The sequence below is a fragment of the Halichoerus grypus genome, chromosome 9 (genome assembly GCF_964656455.1).
Source record: "Halichoerus grypus chromosome 9, mHalGry1.hap1.1, whole genome shotgun sequence".
In the NCBI taxonomy this organism is placed as follows: Eukaryota; Metazoa; Chordata; class Mammalia; order Carnivora; family Phocidae; genus Halichoerus; species Halichoerus grypus.
The window spans coordinates 126,006,099-126,025,943 of record NC_135720.1 but is presented as its reverse complement, the minus strand read 5'-3'; the positions used below and the strand labels follow the sequence as shown (position 1 = coordinate 126,025,943).

General features: G+C 38.2%; 1 protein-coding gene across 4 annotated transcripts in view; it reads left to right on the top strand.

Annotated features, from left to right (window-relative positions):
• The window catches only part of BLOC1S5 (biogenesis of lysosomal organelles complex 1 subunit 5), a 45,258-nt gene that overhangs the window by 8,495 nt on the left and 16,918 nt on the right, over window positions 1-19,845 (top strand). For all 4 annotated transcript variants that reach the window (XR_013441391.1, XR_004926116.2, XM_036120659.2 and 1 more), the window contains exon 3: window positions 14,666-14,795. Coding sequence is in view for 2 of the 4 variants with exons in the window: in XM_036120659.2 (XP_035976552.1) it covers window positions 14,666-14,795 (130 nt within the window). In the remaining 2 variants the exon portion in view is untranslated. The remainder of the gene's footprint in view (window positions 1-14,665; window positions 14,796-19,845) is intronic.

The following is a 19,845-nucleotide window of genomic DNA, read 5'->3' as shown; positions in this document are numbered from 1 at the left end:
ACTCTTGATCTGGGGGTTTTAAGTTCTAGCCCCACGTTGGGTGTACAGATTACTTAAACCAGAAAAACAAAAACAAAACCATAAGTCAACCTCGCTCACGTGGAGTCCCTCCCTCTCATGCTTGCCAGGAAGAGCCTAGACTCTAAAGGACTCACCTGATTAAGCCAGGGCCACTGAAGATAATCTCCCTTTCTTAAAGTCAGCTGATTTGGGACCTTAATAAATCTGTAGACTATGTATACAGTAACACTTAGATTATGGTTTGATTGAATAACTAAGAGAAGGTGTGTGTACACTAGGGGTGGGGGTCTTAAGGGCCATCTTAGAATTTTGCCTACCATAAGCTCTTGTAACTACCTGATATTTTTCTTGTTTGTTTATTGCCTGTCTTCCTTCATTAGAATAGACATACCATAAAAGTCAGGACTCTTCATTGTATAAAAATGCCTTCTTCTCCATTGTATTAAAAATGCCTAAACCAGGGGCGCCTGGGTGGCTCAGTCAGTTAAGTGTCTGACTCTTGATTTTGACTCAGGTCATGATCTCAGGGTTGTGAGATTGAGCCCTGTGTTAGGCTCTGCACTCAGTGGGGAGTCTGCTTGGGATTCTCTGTCTCCCCCACTCTGCCTCTGTTTCCCCGCCCACACACACATACACACTCTGTCTCTAAAATAAATAAATAAATAAATAAATTTAAAAAATGCCTAAACCAATGTCTGATGCATTGTACGTGCTTAATATGATTCAAAAGAACAAGCAGCAGAGCCTTGACTAAAACTTGAGTTTTCTGATGTCTACTGATGTCATAAGTCATCTTTTTCATAAGTGTGAAAAGTTACACATTGCTAAATAGAGGCTGAGATATCCCTAGAATATGTGTCATTGTACTTACACCAGTGTTCTTTAAATAATGTCGATGGTTTCTATGAAAGGGCCATCTATACAAATGAAGCTGAGTGTTGAGTGGCAAATGAAAGAAGCGTTACATTTATGCGGTTGAATATCTTATGTTCAAGAGCTCACTTCCTGTAGAAGCCAATACCTTTTTTAACTGGGATAGAAGATAGTTGCCAAGAAAAGATGGGCTTGTGTCTGAGAGGAGAGGAATTACTTGCACTCCACATCGTGAAGCCTTCCAAGGTCTTTTTGGAAAGGAGGCGATGTTGAGTGGAAAAAGAACATGGGCCTTGGAGCTTGACATCTCTGGGTTCAAATCCTGCTCCCCCCCTTATCAGCTATGATTACCTGCTTTATTAAGGCTTAAGGTGCCTACTTAATAATGGGAGCAATAATATATACTGTACAGTTTTTGTGAGGATTAAATGGTATGTTATTTTAAAAAATCCCTGACATGCAGGTGTTAGATGAATGTTAACTGTTACTATTAAGAGAAAGATGGTAGCAAGTACAGTGTGATAAAAATGTTTTAATTCAGAATTTGCAATAATGTGAATGAGATTGGGTTCCATTTTAGGGAAAATAGAGATTTGCTAAGCAAATGACATGAGCATTATATTAGAAAAATGTTTACTAGAGAATAAAATGATCACACCAGGTGTGATAGGAACAAACTTATTTTGTAAGTATCTCGAGCACTTATTTTGTGTGAGACATAATGTCAGGAACTAGTGCTGTCCTGGTGAAGAAGATAGGCACAGACCCACCCATGAAGCATTCTCTTATTGTCCTTAAAGACTGGCCTCTGAAGGACTCAAAAATATATTGTCAGCTAAGTTTAAGTGTTTATCTTCAACTAAGTGTAACATAACTCCTTTATGTTTTCAATGTTTTTGTTTTTTTTTTAATTTATTTGAGAGAGAGTGCGCAAGTGAGCAGGGAGTGGGGGGAGCAGGAGAGGGAGGGGGACAAGCAGACTCTGCGCTAAGCGCAGTGCCCTCTGCGGGGGCCTGATGGGGGCGCTGATCTCAGGACCCTGAAATCATGACCTGAGCTGAAACAAAGAGTGGGATGCACAACCGTCTGAGCCACCCAGGCCCCCCCACTCCTTTTCTTGCCACATACCTGATCCAGGCTCTTTACATGATAACCTCCCTAGTTGGTCTTCCTGAGGGTTTAGAGTAGCGTGGAAAACTTCCTGTGTATCAGGTTCATCTACCTTTTCTGTGTACTGTGTGCTGACATTTTGCCTCAAATTAGAAGAAAAAAGCTGAAAGCATTTTAGAGGCTTTTGATTTGAATATATATCTGCATTATTTACAGCTCTTTTGTATCTTGGTCCGAACAATAACATCCTCTGATTCTCGTCCCCAGATGGCATGGTTGGGCAGAGAGGAATGGTGAAGCAGAGTTATTAGGACTTCCTAGAACTTTCATCTCTCTCGCATTTAAATGTAGTTCACCCTAAGAAAACCTGGCTAGTATTTCAAACTAAAGTTGTTTATAGTTTTTATGTTTCAAAAAGTTAATGCACAGGGGAACAATCATCTTTTTCTTTACAAAATTTTATTTCTAGAAGAGGGGAGTAAGTGCCACATGGTGGCAGCATTACTTAAATTATTGAAGTTCTATTATATTTAAGCTCTCTTTTTGTGTTTGTTAGTATTTTTGGACAGTTGACTGTCTTTCTCCTGACTTTATGCAGATCCTTTATATCGCTGATTCCAGTGCACAGAGATCCCAGTAGGGCCCTTTCGGTGAGCATCAGTTCAGTAGGGTCTGTGGGTGTGGCATTGTCTGCGGGACCATTATCTTTCTAGCCACAGAGGAGATGTCGTGGGCTCACCATGTGGAACAGTTAGTGAGCTTTTCTGGAGTGCTTTGGGGTCTATGGTCCTATACAAGTTCCTTATTTCATTTTTTTCTTTTTTTTTAGTTGCATAAGTCTCTTTTTTGATGGAAAAACTTTTGTTATTGAATCATAATTGAAACACAATGTTAACATTCATTTCAGGTGTACAACATAGTAATTAGCAAATCTATACGCTATGCTGTGCCCCCCACAGGTGTAGCTACCGTCTGTCACCATACAGTGCTATTACAGGACCATTAATTATATTCCCTGGGCTGTACCTTTTATCCCCATGACCTGTTTATTCATTTCATTAACTGAAAGCTTGTGTCTCCTACTCCCCTTCACCCATTATGCCCATCCCACCACCTTTTCCCCTCTGGTTGCTTATTTCATTTTTAGCAAATTTTATTCTTTGAATGCTTTATTGAATAGTTACTGATTACCTAGGTATATCAGTAAGGAATGTGTTTAGTTACTAGTAACAGATACCTGAAAAATAGTGACTTTTTAACAAGTATTTATTTTTCTCTCAAAACCCAGAGCCTAGGGCTGGAGTTAGCTTTTTCTTCTAACTTTGCCTTCTACCTCCCTGGAGTGTTGCTCCTATTCTTATGCTTTCAAGGTGGCTTTGGAAGTTCTACCAATGACATCTGCATTTCATGTAACAAAAAAGAAGGCAGATGGGAAATAGCAAGCAGTCTCTGTAGAGGCACATTTGCGGCTCCAGATAATATTTGGGGATTGATGGGAAGACAGGAGAATGAATCCAGAACTAATGTCAAGGAGATATATAAAAATAAATAAGAAACAGTCTACCTCCAGGAAGTTAACAGTCTAGGGGAAAAAAGACATAGAAACAGTGAATTTTAATGATGGAATTATGATAAAATAAGCACAAAGCACTTGAGATCTCAAGAGGAAACAACTCCAGAAGCAACTCCCCATAGAGCTGGGAGGAAAATTTTCATAGAGGGGGTGGTGTTTGAGCTAAGAAAGAAAAATGGATGTTGGCCAGTAGGAAAAACAAAAATGGAGACAATGATTAAAAGTAGAGGCCAAAAAAAAAAAAAAGGATTCAAATAAGTACAGTAATTACAGAGTCGGAAGGGATTGTGTCCATGAGTTTGAATGTGGGTTGAATTGGTGAAGAGAAAATTCCTTAAAAGGCAGGACAAACTAGAATTTCGCTTGACATCCTAATCTCTCATTTTTGGTTAGATTATTAGAGTAACTGTCTACAGCTGTACCACCCGGAACATGCCCGATCTCATCTGATCTCGGAAGCTAAGCGGGGTCGGGCCTGGTTAGTACTTGGATGGTAGATTATTAGGGTAACTGTCAGATTATTAAATATCAGGATAAAGTCTGTCCCATAGAGCATGTGATAGACACACACACACACACACACACACACACACACACACACTACGGTTTTATTTAAATCTTGTGGGACTGACCAGTTTAGTGATTGAAAGAAAATTTTAAATTATGGTATTGGTCTCTCATTTCCTTTCTAATAGTATCAAATTATATCTTAAATATAAATATTTAGTAACTGTACTAATATTATTAATAACTGGTAGCATTTTTGTTTGTTTAGAGGGAGTGAGTGAGTGCAAGTTGGGTGGGGGGGAGGGGCAGGGAGAGAGGGGGAGAGGGAATCTCACGCAGGCTCTACGCTTGGTGCAGAGCCCGGCAAGGAGCTTAGTTTCAAGACCCTGAGCCGAAATCAAGAGTTGAACGCTTAACCAACTTTAGCCACCCAGGTGTCCCCATCGGTAGCATTTTTAAGCAGATAGTGGCAGGTACTGTTTTAAGTACATTACCCGAGCGACATGTTATTAATTTCAACTTAAAAATTAACTGTATATGTAATTTTATGGGGTGTTACACATCAGAAACCAAGCTTCATTAGTGCTAAGCTTTGTTCTGAGAATTTATGCCCCAGAATGTATATATATACACAATTAAATGGAGGGGTGCCTGGGGTCTCAGTCGGTTAAGCAGCTAACTCTTCAGCTGAGGTCATGATCTCAGGGTCCTGGAATTGAGCCCCGCATCGGGCTTCCCACTCAGCAGGGAGTCCGCTTCTCTCCTCCTCCCTCTCCCTCTACTCCTCCTGCGTGCTCTGTCTCCCTCTCAAATAAATAAATCTTTAAAAAAAATAAATGGATGTTGGGCGCCTGGGTGGCTCAGTTGGTTAAGCGACTGCCTTCGGCTCAGGTCATGATCCTGGAGTCCCTGGATCGAGTCCCGCATCGGGCTCCCTGCTCAGCAGGGAGTCTGCTTCTCCCTCTGACCCTCCTCCCTCTCATGCTCTCTGTCTCTCATTCTCTCTCTCTCAAATAAATAAATAAAATCTTTAAAAAAAAAATAAATGGATGTTAATTTATAATCTTCCTTTTGTAGTGTCAACAGTACACTGTGGTCAAAAATATCAGCATAAATGTGAATTGTGCAAGACTGTTAAATCACAGATCTGTACCTCTGAAACAAATAATGCAATATATGTTAAGAAAAAAAAAAAAAGAAGAAGATAGCAGGAGGGGAAGAATGAAGGGGGGAAATCGGAGGGGGAGACGAACCATGAGAGATGATGGACTCTGAAAAACAAACTGAGGGTTCTAGAGGGGAGGGGGGTGGGAGGATGGGTTAGCCTGGTGATGGGTATTGAGGAGGGCACGTTCTGCATGGAGCACTGGGTGTTATGCACAAACAATGAATCATGGAACACTACATCTAAAACTAATGATGTAATGTATGGGGATTAACATAACAATTAAAAATTAAAAAAAAATATCAGCATAAAAACAAGCACATACCAGCGGGTTAAGTTTAAGGGCAGAGACTGTTTCTAACATCCTGTCTTATATAACACTATCATTGGGCCTATTTGTTGTTTAAATGAATGAGGCTACAAATTCCCTTTCTACAATATAAGACTACCAGTTTGCCTGCTAGAAGAAATAACCCTCTAAATAAGTGGTTCTTTTTTAATTTTTATTTTTATTGAAGTATAATTGACACATGTTACACTACTTTCAGGCACATTGAATTACACATTGTAATTCAACAAGTCTATATGTTGTACTATGCTCACCACAAGCATAGCTACCATTTGTCACCATACAGTGCTTTAAATACCATTGACTATATTCCCTATGCTGTGCCCTTTATTAAACCTTGAGACTTATTCATTCCATAAGTGAAAGCCTGTACTTGGAACCCCTTCGCTCATTTTGCCCATCCTTCCTCACACTCGCCTCTGGCAACCATCTGTTTTCTGTATTTATGGGTTTATTTCTGCTTTTTGTTTGTTTTGGTTTTTTTAGATTCTACATATAAGTGAAATCATACGGTATTTGTCCTTTTTTTGATTGATTGATTGATTTGGTGGGGGGGAGGGGCAGAGGGAGAAGGAGAGAATCCTCAAGCAGTCTCCTCAGTGAGCATGGAGCCCCATGCCAGGCTCAGTCTCACGACCTTGAGATCATGACCTGAGCCGAAATCAAGAGTCAGATGCTAAACCAACTGAACCACCCATGTGCCCCTGTCCTTTTCTGTCTGACTTATTTCACTTAGCATAGTACCTGCTAGGTTCATCCATGTGTTGCAGATGCCAAGATCTCATCCCCTTTTTTATGGCTGAGTAATATTCCTGTGTGTGTGTGTGTGTGTGTGTGTGTGTGTATACACATTTCATATCTTCTGTATCTATTCATCTATTAATGGAGATTTCTGTTGCTTCTGTATCTTAACTATTGTAAATAATGCTGTAGTAAACATAAGGGTGCCTGTATCTTTTCAAAAATAGTGTTTTCATTTTCTTGGGGTAAATGCCCAGTAGTGGAATTACTGAATTATATATTATTTCTATTTTTAATTTTTTGAGGAACCTCCGTACTGTTTTCCACAGTGGTTGTACCAATTTGCATTTCCACCAACAGTACACAAGGTTTCCTTTTTTCCACGTCCTTGCCAACACTTGGTGTTTCTTCTTGATTCTAGCCATTCTGACAGATGTGAGGTGATATCTCATTGTGGTTTTGATTTGCATTTCCCTGATGATGAGTGATGTTGAGCATCTTTTCATATGTCTCTTGGCCGTCTGTATGTCTTCTGAAAAAAAAAAAAAAAGGCTATTCAGGTCCTCTGCCCATGTTTTAATTGGATTATTTGGTTTTTGGTGTTGAATTTTATAAGTTCTTTATGTATTTTGGATATTAACCCCTTATCAGATATAGCATTTGCAAATATCTTCTCCCATTCAGTAGGCTGTCTTTTTGTTTTGTTGATAAGTTTCCTTTGCTGTGCAGAAGCTTTTTACTTTGGTGTAGTCCCATAGCTTATTTTTGCTTTTGTTGCTTTTGCCTAAGGCCAGTATTAAAGAGATCACTGCCTATGTTTTCTGCTAGGATTTTTATGGTTTCAGGTCTCACATTTAGGTCTTCAATCCATTTTGAGTTTATTTTTGTGTACAGTGTCAGAAAGTGGTCCAGTTTTATTCTTTTGCATGTGTCTGTCCAGTTTTCCCAGCACCATTTATTGAAGACTGTCTTTTTGTCATTGCATATTCTTGCCTCTTTTGTCATAGCTTAATTGAGCATATAAGCATGGGTTTATTTCTGGGCTCTTTATTCTGTTCCATTGATCTATGTATGTATTTTTGTACCAGTACCCCATACTGTTTTGATTACTACAACTTCGTAGTATATCTTGAAACCTGGGATTATGATACCTCCAGCTTTGTTTTTCTTTCTCAAGACTGCTTTGGCTATTCGGGGTCTTTTGTGGTTCCATGCACATTTCAGTATTATTTGTTCTATTTCTGAAATATGCTATTGGTGTTTTGATAGGGATTCTTAACTTTATATTTTATTTCAACTTTGATAGTGTTTCTTAACTTTAGTAGGTCATGGTCTCCTTGGAGAATTTTTTTCTCCCAGGAAAATGTGTAGAGGACATATATATTCAATTTGAGTACAATTTCAGGGGCATTCTGGAATCCCAAAGCCCATCCGTGGACCCTAGAGTAAGACCTATACTTTGAGTAGAACTGCAGAACTCCCCTTTCTGTTCTTCATTGTCTTTGTATTTGAATTGAGAGACCACTCCTTTGCATCTTGATAAAGAAAAAATGTACCATAAGGAATGCAATAATCTCTATAGTCTTGATTCATTCAGATTCCAGTGCCGTGGGGGGAAGGTGACAGCAGCTATGACATAGTTGGTTTGTTTTTTCACTTCAATCTGGCTACAGAGATAGAGGAAAGAATAGCAAAACCAGGCAACATCTGTAATAAAACCAGGGGACAACGTATCCCCCAAATACCAAATGACCAAATCACCAAAAAAGGCTTCTGTGGAATCAGAAACTGGAGGAAGACATGGAAGAATGGCTGAGGGTCTTGTGAAGCCTTGAATGCTAGAAAACCTCAAAATTACCATCAGGAATGCTTGAAGGGCCATTCTAAGGAGAAAGCAGAACCTTCGGAGGGGACTTCACAGGCTCTAATTTCTGAGTGAGTGATAGCAGACCACAGAAAAGTCTAATGGGCTGAAGCCACCTGTGAGTTTGAAACTCACAAACCAGAACACCCTTCTAGAACAAGGCCCTGCACCTTAGAGAAACTAAAGGAGATTGAATACTTTGTGAAACAGCAGGAAAAGGGAGTTCTAGAACTTTGAAGTTAGAAGGACTGTCCTGACCACCCCTCCCTTCTAGAAATAGAGGAAAACTAATTTCACTTAAAAGTAAGCAGGAGTCAAATCCCATAACAGTAATGTCCTTTAAGGCAATAAGTGTAAGTATGACCACAAAAAAAGATAAAAACTGTAACCTAATATTTAAAATGAGCTTGGGAAGCATAAGAAAATTATTAGAAGTGAGGAAAAAAATGGTATAAATCAGAATCAGAAAAACTCAAAATTAATTGGCTAAAACAGAAATGGAAAAAATAAAAGCTAAGATGAAAAATTCAGGAAAAAGGAATTTTAAAAATTATTTCAGGAATGAAAACTAAACTCGAAGGAACCTAAGAGTGAATAAACACAATGGATAGCCCTTATGTGAAATTTAAAAGACGGAGTGAAAGAGATAAAAAGAATTCAAGAGAAAGGAGTAGTTATTGATAGTAAATACAGAAGATGCAGTACAATATATGCCTGATAATCGGCCCCTAGAGAAGAAAGCCAAAGCAGTGTAATAGAACAAATGTGAAAACTAAAATTCAAGAAAACTTTCCTGAAAGAAAGTACTAGTGAAATTTTATGGAAGGGCACACTGCTGTCAGGGAAAATTAACCCAGAAGAGCCTACACTGAGAAATTTTTTAATCTATTGGTTTTTATAGAAAAAAAATTTTTTTCTTTGGGCATATAGACAAAATGGGTGTCTTTTATTAGGGGAAGAAAACCTGATTTTTTTTTGTTTTAAGATTTTATTTATTTATTTGACAGAAAAAGAGAGCACAAATAGACAGAGCGGCAGGCAGAGGGAGAGGGAGAAGCAGGCTCTCCGCTGAGCAGGGAGCCCGATGTGGGGCTTGATCCCAGGACCCTGGGATCATGACCTGAGCCGAAGACAGCCGCTTAACCGACTGAGCCACCCAGGCGCCCCAGAAAACCTGATTGTTAACAGACTTACCTGTCTTATGCCAGAAGACAATGGATTTGAACAGCCAGGGATTTTATGTCTAGCCTAACTGACCCGCAGCTATATAATCCACTGTTGCTGGGTCATGCAGGACTCTGCAAGTATTGTTCAAATGAGCCTTTCCTGAGGAACCTATTATATAATCCACAGAGTGAGTTTCAGATGACTAAAATGATTGGCAAGACTTCTGCGTAACAAGAGTTGGTAAGCATTAAATATCTATTTACTTACAGAACTAAGACTGAATGGCAGTTGTTAAGGGAGAGAGTATAACATGCAGTGACTGCTTTCTGACCGTGCAGACTCGGTCTACCAGAAGGTGGAGGCTGAGGGAAGTGTGTATGAAAAGGAGAATATCGTCCGGCTCTTGTTGCCTTATTCGTCCGGCTCTTGTTGCCTTATAAGTATTAACTGGGAGTAAAAGGATACTGTTTCACATTGGATCCTGAAGGAGTGAGAAAGCTAGAGGAGATGATCCTAATACTAATATTGCTTATAGTAGGGAACCAGTAGACAGTAACCAAAAAAGTGGAGACCAAGGGTATTATATAAAGTATTAATATAAATATAACCATGAGAACAAAAACACCAAATTCTTCTCAATACTGAAAGAGATACCAAAAGAGAGAGAACAAATAGACCACATGACCACACCTGAAAATGTTATATACATTATGTGTGTGCGTTTATTTATGAAATAAGAATAGTCTGTATATCATGTTTCCATTTAAGAAGGAAGGAATTGGAAACATACATATATACTTAACACATACATATGAATAAATATGATGGGGAGAACAAAGGCAAAAGGGAAAAAATTAAATTTCCTTACAACTTGCAGCCCATTGACAAATCTTTGAGACAGGCAGAGTGACCTTCTTCTCGGAACTCAGCTGCCTCCATGCTAATACTTTGCTAAGGGCAAAAGGCAGCCTTAGCTTAATATTAGCCCAACCTCCGGGATCCTGTAAGTCTCCTTTAACATAAAAATTCCTTTGGAAACTTCCTTTTCTCTACTCCCATATCACTTTGTACGTTAGCAGTCATCCTCCAAACATGTGGTTCCCTGATAAACATTTGAAGGGTCTCATGACTAAGGGTTTACTAGGTAGTAGTAAATCACCTTTTCCTCATAAGAGCAAGCCCCTCAAGGTCTTGGAAACCTTGCTTCCACATTCCTTAGAGGAAGATGTCTATGGCCATACCACTCTGAATGCGCCTGATCTCAAATTCCTTAGAGGCTTGTGCTCTCCCTAACCTCCTCCCAACTTAAAAGTATATAATCAGTCAACCCTCACAACCCCCGTGCAGTTCTTTCTGCCCACGGGTCCTGTCCCCGGGCTTTAATAAAACCACCCTTTTGCACTGGAGACACCTCAAGAATTCTTTCTTGACCATTCACTCCGAACCCCAACATTTTCACATCAAATACATCCACATCCACATTTATATATGCGTGCGTGCGTGTGTGTATGTGTGTGTGTGTGTGTGTGTGTATACGTATGTATGTGGATGTATATTCTTATACTTAAGACAGGGGTAGGATAAAGTTTTAAAATAATTACCTAGGGGCGCCTGGGTGGCTCAGTCATTAAGTGTCTGCCTTCGGCTCAGGTCATGATCCCAGGGCCCTGGGATCGAGCCCCGCATCGGGCTCCCTGCTCCGCGGGAAGCCTGCTTCTCCCTTTCCCACTCCCCCTGCTTGTGTTTCCTCTCTCGCTGTGTCTCTCTCTGTCAAATAAATAAAATCTTTAAAAAAAATAAAATAAAATAAAATAAAATAAAATAAAATACTTACCTAAAGAGAGAGTTAGGAAGGAATACAATGCAAAGGACATGGATAAAAGCTAGACTTTTTTGAATGTATATATATTGTTTATAGATGTAATTTTGGAGACATGTAAATATTTTACGTAAAAGATAATTAAGTTTTAAGGAACAATCCCTAAAAATCAAGTAAAATGTAAAAAAAGCAAACCTGTGTTTCTGGATGGTGGCATTGCCATGCAGAGAGAAAGTGTTCCAAGTAACGTTAAAACAGGGCAGTTTGACGTACGTTCCTAGTGGAATATCCCTTCTTCACAGCAGCCGCAACAACAAGCAAACAAACCCTTAAGCTGTTTTCAGTGATCGCGTAGTTGATGCTCGTGTTGTTGATGCTAGTGTCGTCATTGTCATTTGAGTGAAGTGGTGATAAAGCAAATGAGTAGTTCTCTTGGTGTTTTGACAACTGCAAAGAAATGGGTAAGACAGAACAGTAATTAAAAACCTTATTGTTTGAGTATGAACTTAAAATGTGTCTTTTAAAAAGCACATAACCTATTTTGTAGCCTTATCCCCTGAAAGGCCTAGAAATAATGACTGACCCAGTAGCAGTGAACACCCCTAGTGATCATTCTCAAATACCATTTCTAAATATTAGTGGTGTTTAGAGACCTGCTGATTCCAAGTCTGAGTCCAGAAATGTACGAGGTGAGCCTGGTGCACCCAGTTATATCAGAAAGCAAAGAGGCTACTAAAGAACATAGAATTTTGTCTAAAGCATTGCAGAGCCGACCTGACTGGGCTCCCACTGGACAAAGATAGGACAGTTCGAACACCAGTAAGGAAAAATACTGTAATGGCTTGAAAACTTCAAATATGTTAATTCTGTGAGTCATAGGAATGCGTAGAAACAAACAGAAACCTTTAGAGAATACTAGGGAACCAAATCATTATTTTTAAATCTGTTAAATAAGAGGAAATAATCAAGTGTTTTATTTTGCCTTTCACATGTAAGCATTCCTCAGAATAACCAAATAGTTGAGGGGAAATTTCTCTTTACAGAGGTATTTCTGCTGATAAATGAAGACGGAATGCTACCAACATCCTGCTGAAAGTACACAGCCCACCTCTGAAATATTCTTGCAAACAAAAAAACAAAACCCTGAATCTGATCAAGCCTCTAGTTCTAACTACTAATTTACAGGAAAGAGAACAGACAAAGGGATATGTTAAATTACACCACGGGGATTCATTCAGCCACATAACAGACTGTGGGAAACTGCAGAACAGATGACTCACATTTTTTCAACAAATTGCAAAGAAAAAAGTGATGGAGGGGAAATCTATAGATTAAAAAAGATTTAAGAAACATATTAACCAGTTGCAATATATAAGTTTTAGTTCAGTTTTGGTTTAAATGGGGATAAAAAAGAACATTAATAGGACATTTGAGGAATTGGGAATACTACCTTGTTATTTAATAGTACTAAAGAATTATTATTGAGTGTGCATGTACGTGTGAGAGAGAGAGAGAGAGTGTGTGTGAGGAGAGAAGGGGACAGAGAGGTGGTCTTACTGTATTTTTTTTTTAAGAGGAGTCTTTGTCTTTTAAAGATGTTGAAATATTTACAGTTGAAATGATGCGCTGTTTGGGATTTGCTTCAAAAGAATCTAGGATTGTGGGCAGGAGAATGTATGCAGTGTTACAGAGGGAACAAAATAAGCCAGGAGTTGAGAATTGTTGATTGGTGGTAAGTACAGTATTCGCTTTTGATTCTTTGAGAAAGATTCTTTGGAAAAAATTTTAGTAAAAATCTAAAAAAATCTAAGAACAGTATAGTAAAAATCTGGCCATAGCTGCTCCATAAGAATGGCTCAGAACAAAATAAAAACCTCAGTAATACAACTAACTTATTTCCCTACAATCAAGTTTACTACTCTTCTTTTTTAAACTTCTTATTTTGTATTAATTTTAGACTGACAGTAAAGTTGCTAAGGTAGTATAAATAGTTCTCGTGTACCCCTCACTCAATTTCTCTCCCTATTAATATCTTATATAATGGGTAAAACATTGATACATTACTATTGATGAAATACCAGACTTTATTTGGGTTTCACCAGTTTTTCCATCACAGTCCTCTTTTTGTTCTGGGACCTAATCCAGGGTACCACACTGCATTTACTTGTGTTTCTAGTCTGTCTTTCTAGTCGTCTTTGGCCTGTGACAGTTATCTTTCTTTCTTTGTTTTTCATGACCTTTACAGTCTTGAATACTGGCCAGTAGCCTGTAGAATGTCCCCCCAATCTGTGTTTGTCTGATGTTTTTCTTAAGATTAGACTGGGGTTACGGGTTTTGGGGAAGTGCCCTTGTCACATTACATCAGAGGGTATGTGTTATCACCATGACATCACTGATGATGTCAACCTTCATTGTCTTCACTGTGAAGTCAGTATTTTTTGCTTTCTCTACTCTGTTCTTTGGAAGCAAGTCACTAAATCTGGCCTACCCTCAAGTGGTGGTGGAAGGGTAGTGTTAAAGTCTGTTTTCTGAAGGGGGGGTGTATCAGGGGTCCTCAAGATCACATCCAGGTTCAGTGACTGACTAACAGGCCTTAGCATATGGTCATACTGGTGGGTAGGCTTTATTACATCAGGATACAGAGCAAAATCAGCAAAGGGACAGGTGCATGATGAAGATTTTGGAGGAAACCAGGCAGAAGCCTCCAAGAGTCTTCAGTGGAGTCACACAGGACGTGCTACATTTCCCCAGCAATGAGCTGTGACAACACAGGTGAAATGCCTACGAGAAAAGCTCACCTGAGTCTAGGAGTCCAGGGATTTTATTGGCAATTGGTCAGGTAGGCAGTCTGTGCCTGGCATGTATCAAAATTCTAGACTCCCAGAAGAAGAGATGCGCATTATCATTTATGGAAAGTTTTATACCAGTGTAGGGAACTATTTACTGGGCAAGTTTCCAGCCCCTGGCCAAAGGCCAGCCTTGCAAGCGGGCCTTTCTAAGGGGAGGGGTCAGTGTTAACCCTTTTCTGTATAGGGAATTATCGACATGTTGTTACCTTTACGGCACATTTTTGAGAAAAATGGAATTAGATTTAAAAACAGCATAATAATGGGAGCTATTATGTGTTTGATGTAAGAACAACAAAATTAAAATTAGATCAAGGGTGTCTAATTTCTTTGCTGTACAGAATAAAATATGTGGCATTCTAGGCCTCTTTTTGTTCATTTAGTGTTTCTCATGCCTGCTTTTAAACATTGCTATAAAAATATTACTCATATTGCAACTTTTGAAGCATTTCATAATAAAAAGAATGCCTCCAGGTTGTGACCTCATTTATTGCCAAATAATTGGAAGAAAGCTGTGTAAATTTCATTAATAAATAATAGCGTAACAACCGAAACCTGGCTGGAAATCCCAGAAAGTAATTACTGAGATTAAGACACAGTATGTATTAGTAATTTACTTTCTTTTAACAGGAAAAACGTGGTCTTCGAGAAATGCGAGTTCTTGAAAATTTGAAGAATATGATCCATGAAACAAATGAACATACTCTTCCCAAATGTAGAGAAATCATGCAGGACAACTTAAACCAAGTTCTTCAGAGATGTAAGCCTGCATTGTTGTTTTTTTATATATATATTGTTCTATTTCAAATGAATGCTATGCCAAAATGTATTTCCTTCAGTATTTTGGTAGTAGGTGGAGAGAGAATTCTTAACCGAAACATATAAATTGGAAGCCCTGCCACAGAGAACATTGACTATCTCGTGATTAATGTATGTTGCCATTGATGTTGAGAGCATTAATCTCCAAAGTGAGATGTGTGCATCTGGAGTCCTTTTAGGATGTGAGGAAATTGCAACACTTTTTACCTTTTTTGTTTTTTTAATTATCCATAAGAAGAAGTTCGGTAACTAGGAGTTAGGATATGAAATGAAACTTCTTTTTCAGACAGGATACTAGAGTTTTTAACTTTTTAAAAACATAATCCTGTCATAAACATTTGTATCTTAAAACTTTTTTCATTAAGCAAAATATTGTAATGTGGAAGGATATTAAAAAAGAATCCTTATTAAACATATCAAATAATAATATAAAATAAAAATTTTATTAATAACTGATTTTACTCAGGGCTTCTCCTTAGATCTATATCGACAGTATTCAGCTTGTCCAAGGATAGATAATGCTGGTAACTGAAAAAATATCTTTCTGGGGGGAAAAAAAAAACAAAACTAGCCAGTAATATAATGATCTATGAAGGAAAGCAACAGGGAGATTTGGTTAATAACTGAGTTAAGCCAGTCTTTGTATTCAAGTCCAAGTTAGTCTTGTGTAGTCTAATGCCTTTAGGAGCTTGGATAGAATGAATGCCCCAAGATTACGTTTGGTTTCTTTGAGTAGAATAGTAAAAAGTCTAAAATTGACTGTGGGCTTTTGCATTTTACTACAGACATCCCTTGTTTGTTTGTAGAGTGGCTTCCTTAACCCTGACAAACATTCTAGATGTTATACTAACAGTATTACTAATAACAATTCTTATGAGTGCATTTGAGATGTGCCTATAACCTTCCTTTTCTACACTTTGAGTATATAAAAATAAGTTGGGTAAAACTTGATAATAATCTATGAATGACTATTTTGGCTTACTTCATTCTTGGGCTAATGTTACTTCTGATTTGAGGACTAGCCTCTTAAAAGTAGAGTCTTCATAATGAAATACAAAAGTATTGCTGGTAAAATGGGATTCAGACTGTACACATGTCCTGAAAAGAATTGAAACACATAAAATACAAAGTTGATAGTTAAGGTTTCAAAATCTGTGGACTACCCTGGGTGTAATTAGCTCTATGAACCTAAGAAACGGCTTTTGGAGGTGTTTCCCTGCCAGAAGCAGGAAAGGCTTCTTCAGTAGGCTTCTGCCCAGGTATATTCTGGTAAGTATTATGAGCATGCGTAGAATGGAGATGATTATCTGCTTTAATTTTAAAGATTTGCCTGGGCCCAGCTGTCGTTCCTGGGGAATTTCACATTTAAAAATCTGCCATTTTAAGTCAGAGTGCTGGCTTGTTTATTTTCAATGGTAATTGATCAGGGACTTGTACAAAATCATGCAAGCAAGTTTATATGGAATATACTGGAATATATTTTGACCTAAGTAGTGCTTTACAAGCCTAGGGATGAGTTGAGTTTTGTTTTGTGCCTCTTAACACAACTGCCACATTTATCTCTTCCTGTGAGAGAGCTGTGTGCTCAGAACTCTGCAGGAGTGGCCTTAAGCTGGTGGTCCCACGTGTTGTGCAGAACTAGGTAACTGTGGAGCAGTAAGGTGCAGACGTCTTGAATTACTGGAATGTAGAACTATGACGAAATCCTCAGCTTGGAACTGTTTCCGCTTTGGGCTGGGCAGCCACCCACCTTGCAGCGTGTCTCCGGATTTGGTGACCAGAAGCTTTAGAACAAAAACTGACCTGTGGGTCCTTAAAAATCAAAAAAAGTAAATGAGAGCTCTAGGAGAATACGAAAAAAGCAGCCTATAAAGTCATCAAGATGCAGCCTTTATGTTATTTTCATCCTGATAACAATAGTAGTGTCTGTGCCCTGCTTTCAAATTATTTCACAGACTCTTGGGCTTCACCAACTTTGTTGTCTGGAGATCTCACTGTAGTATTGAGGACCGCGACCTTGATTTGAGAGTAAAAAGGGCAGAGCCTCTCTGGGTTATTCCTTATTCACATTAACTAGCATGGTCATGGGAAGATAGTTTTTCTTCTTTCCTGCCTCGCTCTCTCTTTTTGAGAACATGACTGTTTTTTTTTTTAATTACTTAAACAGAAGGATATATGTTTAAGGAATAAGGAAAAAAAGAGAAGAAAGCAATAAATCACCTTAGTAACCACCTGAAGATAACCATTGCTTTTTAACTTTGGGGAACATCATTTCAGACATCTCTTTGTATCTCCAAATAGAAGAACGGATAGAGAAATGATGGCTGAATGACTAGCTGGGAAGGTACGAGGGGGAGAGAGAGAGTGTTTGATAAGAATGGGGTCATACACTTTTTAAGCTTAGGTATTAATTTTAAATTTTATTTGAATTTAACAGAACAAACACTTAAAACTGAAGGGAATACCTTAAATAAGTGTTTCTGTATATTATAAGAGATAATAGTTACTAAAAGATCAAAGAAAAATAATTAGAAAAACAAAAAAATTACAAAAAACATTCAGAAGTTAGAGTCATGTTATTATTTCTGCATTAATTAATGCCTTGAGAGGTATAGGCAACTTTCCCCTCCTTCCTCTCTTCCCCAACCCCTCACTTGAAAATTTTAACTTTATCAAGGTTTGCAGTATTTGCTTTCTGTCCTGCAGTTCTAGTGCTGCCAATTGTTTATTTAGTCTTGGACTGTTCAGTTCCTTCTGATTTATTTATTAGATCTGTAATGATATTGTCATAGTTCTCAGTTTGTTTCCTTAGCGCTGCAATTTCATTTTTCATTTCATGCAATGTATTTGCTCTCTTTTAATAAGTTCATATTGTTATTTTGTATAACAAAGTACCTATGGAAAATTATATTAGGTTTTCTTTCAGAATGAGTGTTTTGTCTTATCTATCTCTCACATGTTATGTACTTTCTCCACCCCCCAAATCTATTTCTGTACAAATTTAAGCATATTAGAGTTCTAAGAATTTTGTCAACTCATTTTCTCTTTCTAACTTTTGGGGGATGAAGTAATTACAGTGGGGTTAGGAGTCTCAGTTCTTGGCTGCCACATTTCAAAGTTTATAATATACAACTATAATTCATCCTTATTCAGTGAATGATGGAATTTTTTACCTTTTGTTTTTCTTAACTTTTTATTTATTTTGTGAGTTATTTTAAGGGACTGAGTTTGCCTGGTTTTGCTTCACTCTCTCTCTACCTAGAAATCTTTAGGACTTCAACAGTTTAAAATACTAACCAATATTTTATAGCACTTTACCAGTTAGAATTTTCTTCTTCACTGATTGCTTCTTCCTCTACCCATCTCCTTCCTCTCCTCCCTTTTCCATTCTCCCCCTGGTCATTCCCTCACATGTATCTTACTAACATATTTTCTTGGCTCCACTTTGAGACTGTGACCAGACTCTGACCACCCTCATCACGTTCCTAACTGCTACCAGCCTGGTCTAAGCCACAATGACCTCTCACCTAGATTGTTCTAGTAGCCACATAACTCATGTCTTTCCTCCCTGTAGTCTGTTCTCCACATAGGAGCCGGAATGATCTTTTTGAAATGTGACTTGGCTCTTATCATTACTATATCAGGATCTCCTCACCTTGCTTAGAGAAAAGCCAAAATCTTCACAGTGGCCTGGACATTTCTACACGGTGGCCCCCGCTCTGACTTTTTAATTTTCTTCCATTTTCTTTTCCCGCACTTCATTCTAGCTACTCTGGCCTCCTTATTCTTCTTCTAGTATGTGCCAAATGTGCTCCCACTTCAGGGATCCCTCTGGAATACTCTTTTGTCAGGTTTTTGTACATCGTCATTTCCTATAAATCTCCGCTCAAATGTCCACAGTGAGACCCTTCTAGCTATGCTATAATAATCGTTGCCCCTCACTCTGGCATTCTCTGGCCTCTTTACCATGCTTTGTTTTTCTCTGGAATATCCACCACCACCTGACGTGCTCAATATTTATATGTTGTCTGTTTCCCCAACTAAAACATAAGTTCCATGAGCTCAGAGACTCTTGATTGTTCTCTGCAGTACCCCTGACACCTAAAACAGTGACACATTGTAGTCACGAAGTAATTATGCATTCATTGAAATGAGTGAATGAGAATTCAGCCAACATTTTCTGCTACCAAACCAAAATTATTTGCTTATGTATTTGAGGTTTACATATACACACCGTGATAGAATGTATTTGCTTCTCTTCTGTGAGGACAGTCAGGATGTTGTTAATTGTCGTCTGTGGCACAATTACCGTATGTGGTGCTAATTTAAAAAAATCTTTTGATTGAGAGAAAATAATTTGACAAATTCTTGATGCTTTAAAATCAGTACAGTCTCCTAAAACACTGAGACAACAGGGGAGACGGCTTCCTACTGAATTAGGAATAACACTGCAGTAAGTGATGTGGAAGTGATGGGTAGGTTTGCATAATGGGCCTTTTCCCTTGGGGTCTCTAATCATGAAGAAGGAATGTTTGGTATAGTCACATGATTTTTCTTGTATTTTAGAAAAGCAGATTTCATGAAATCTAGAAAGTAAGCCTTTATTATTGTGTGGCTAAAGAATTAAAAAATCAGTTACTTCTAAGGGACTGAAATTTCTAAAAATGGTCATTCTGTCTGAGCACAAATATAAGGAACAAAAGTTTGCCTCTGACGCCTCTGTCAGATGTGTTCTAATTAAAATTTTAAAGGACATAACAAATGACAAAATAATGTCATAGTCTTGTAACTCTTCTTTTAGATTAAGCCCAGAATGATTTGAAAATGAAGAAGCACCCAAAGACCACAAAATGGATTTTTTTTTAAGTTACATTTGGAGTCAGGGGGAAAAAATCCAATCAGGAAATGATGGAACCACTGCTTGGGAAAAATGATGTAATATTAATATGCCACAGAAAGAAGGCAGATCTAATCAGCTCCCATTTTGTTTT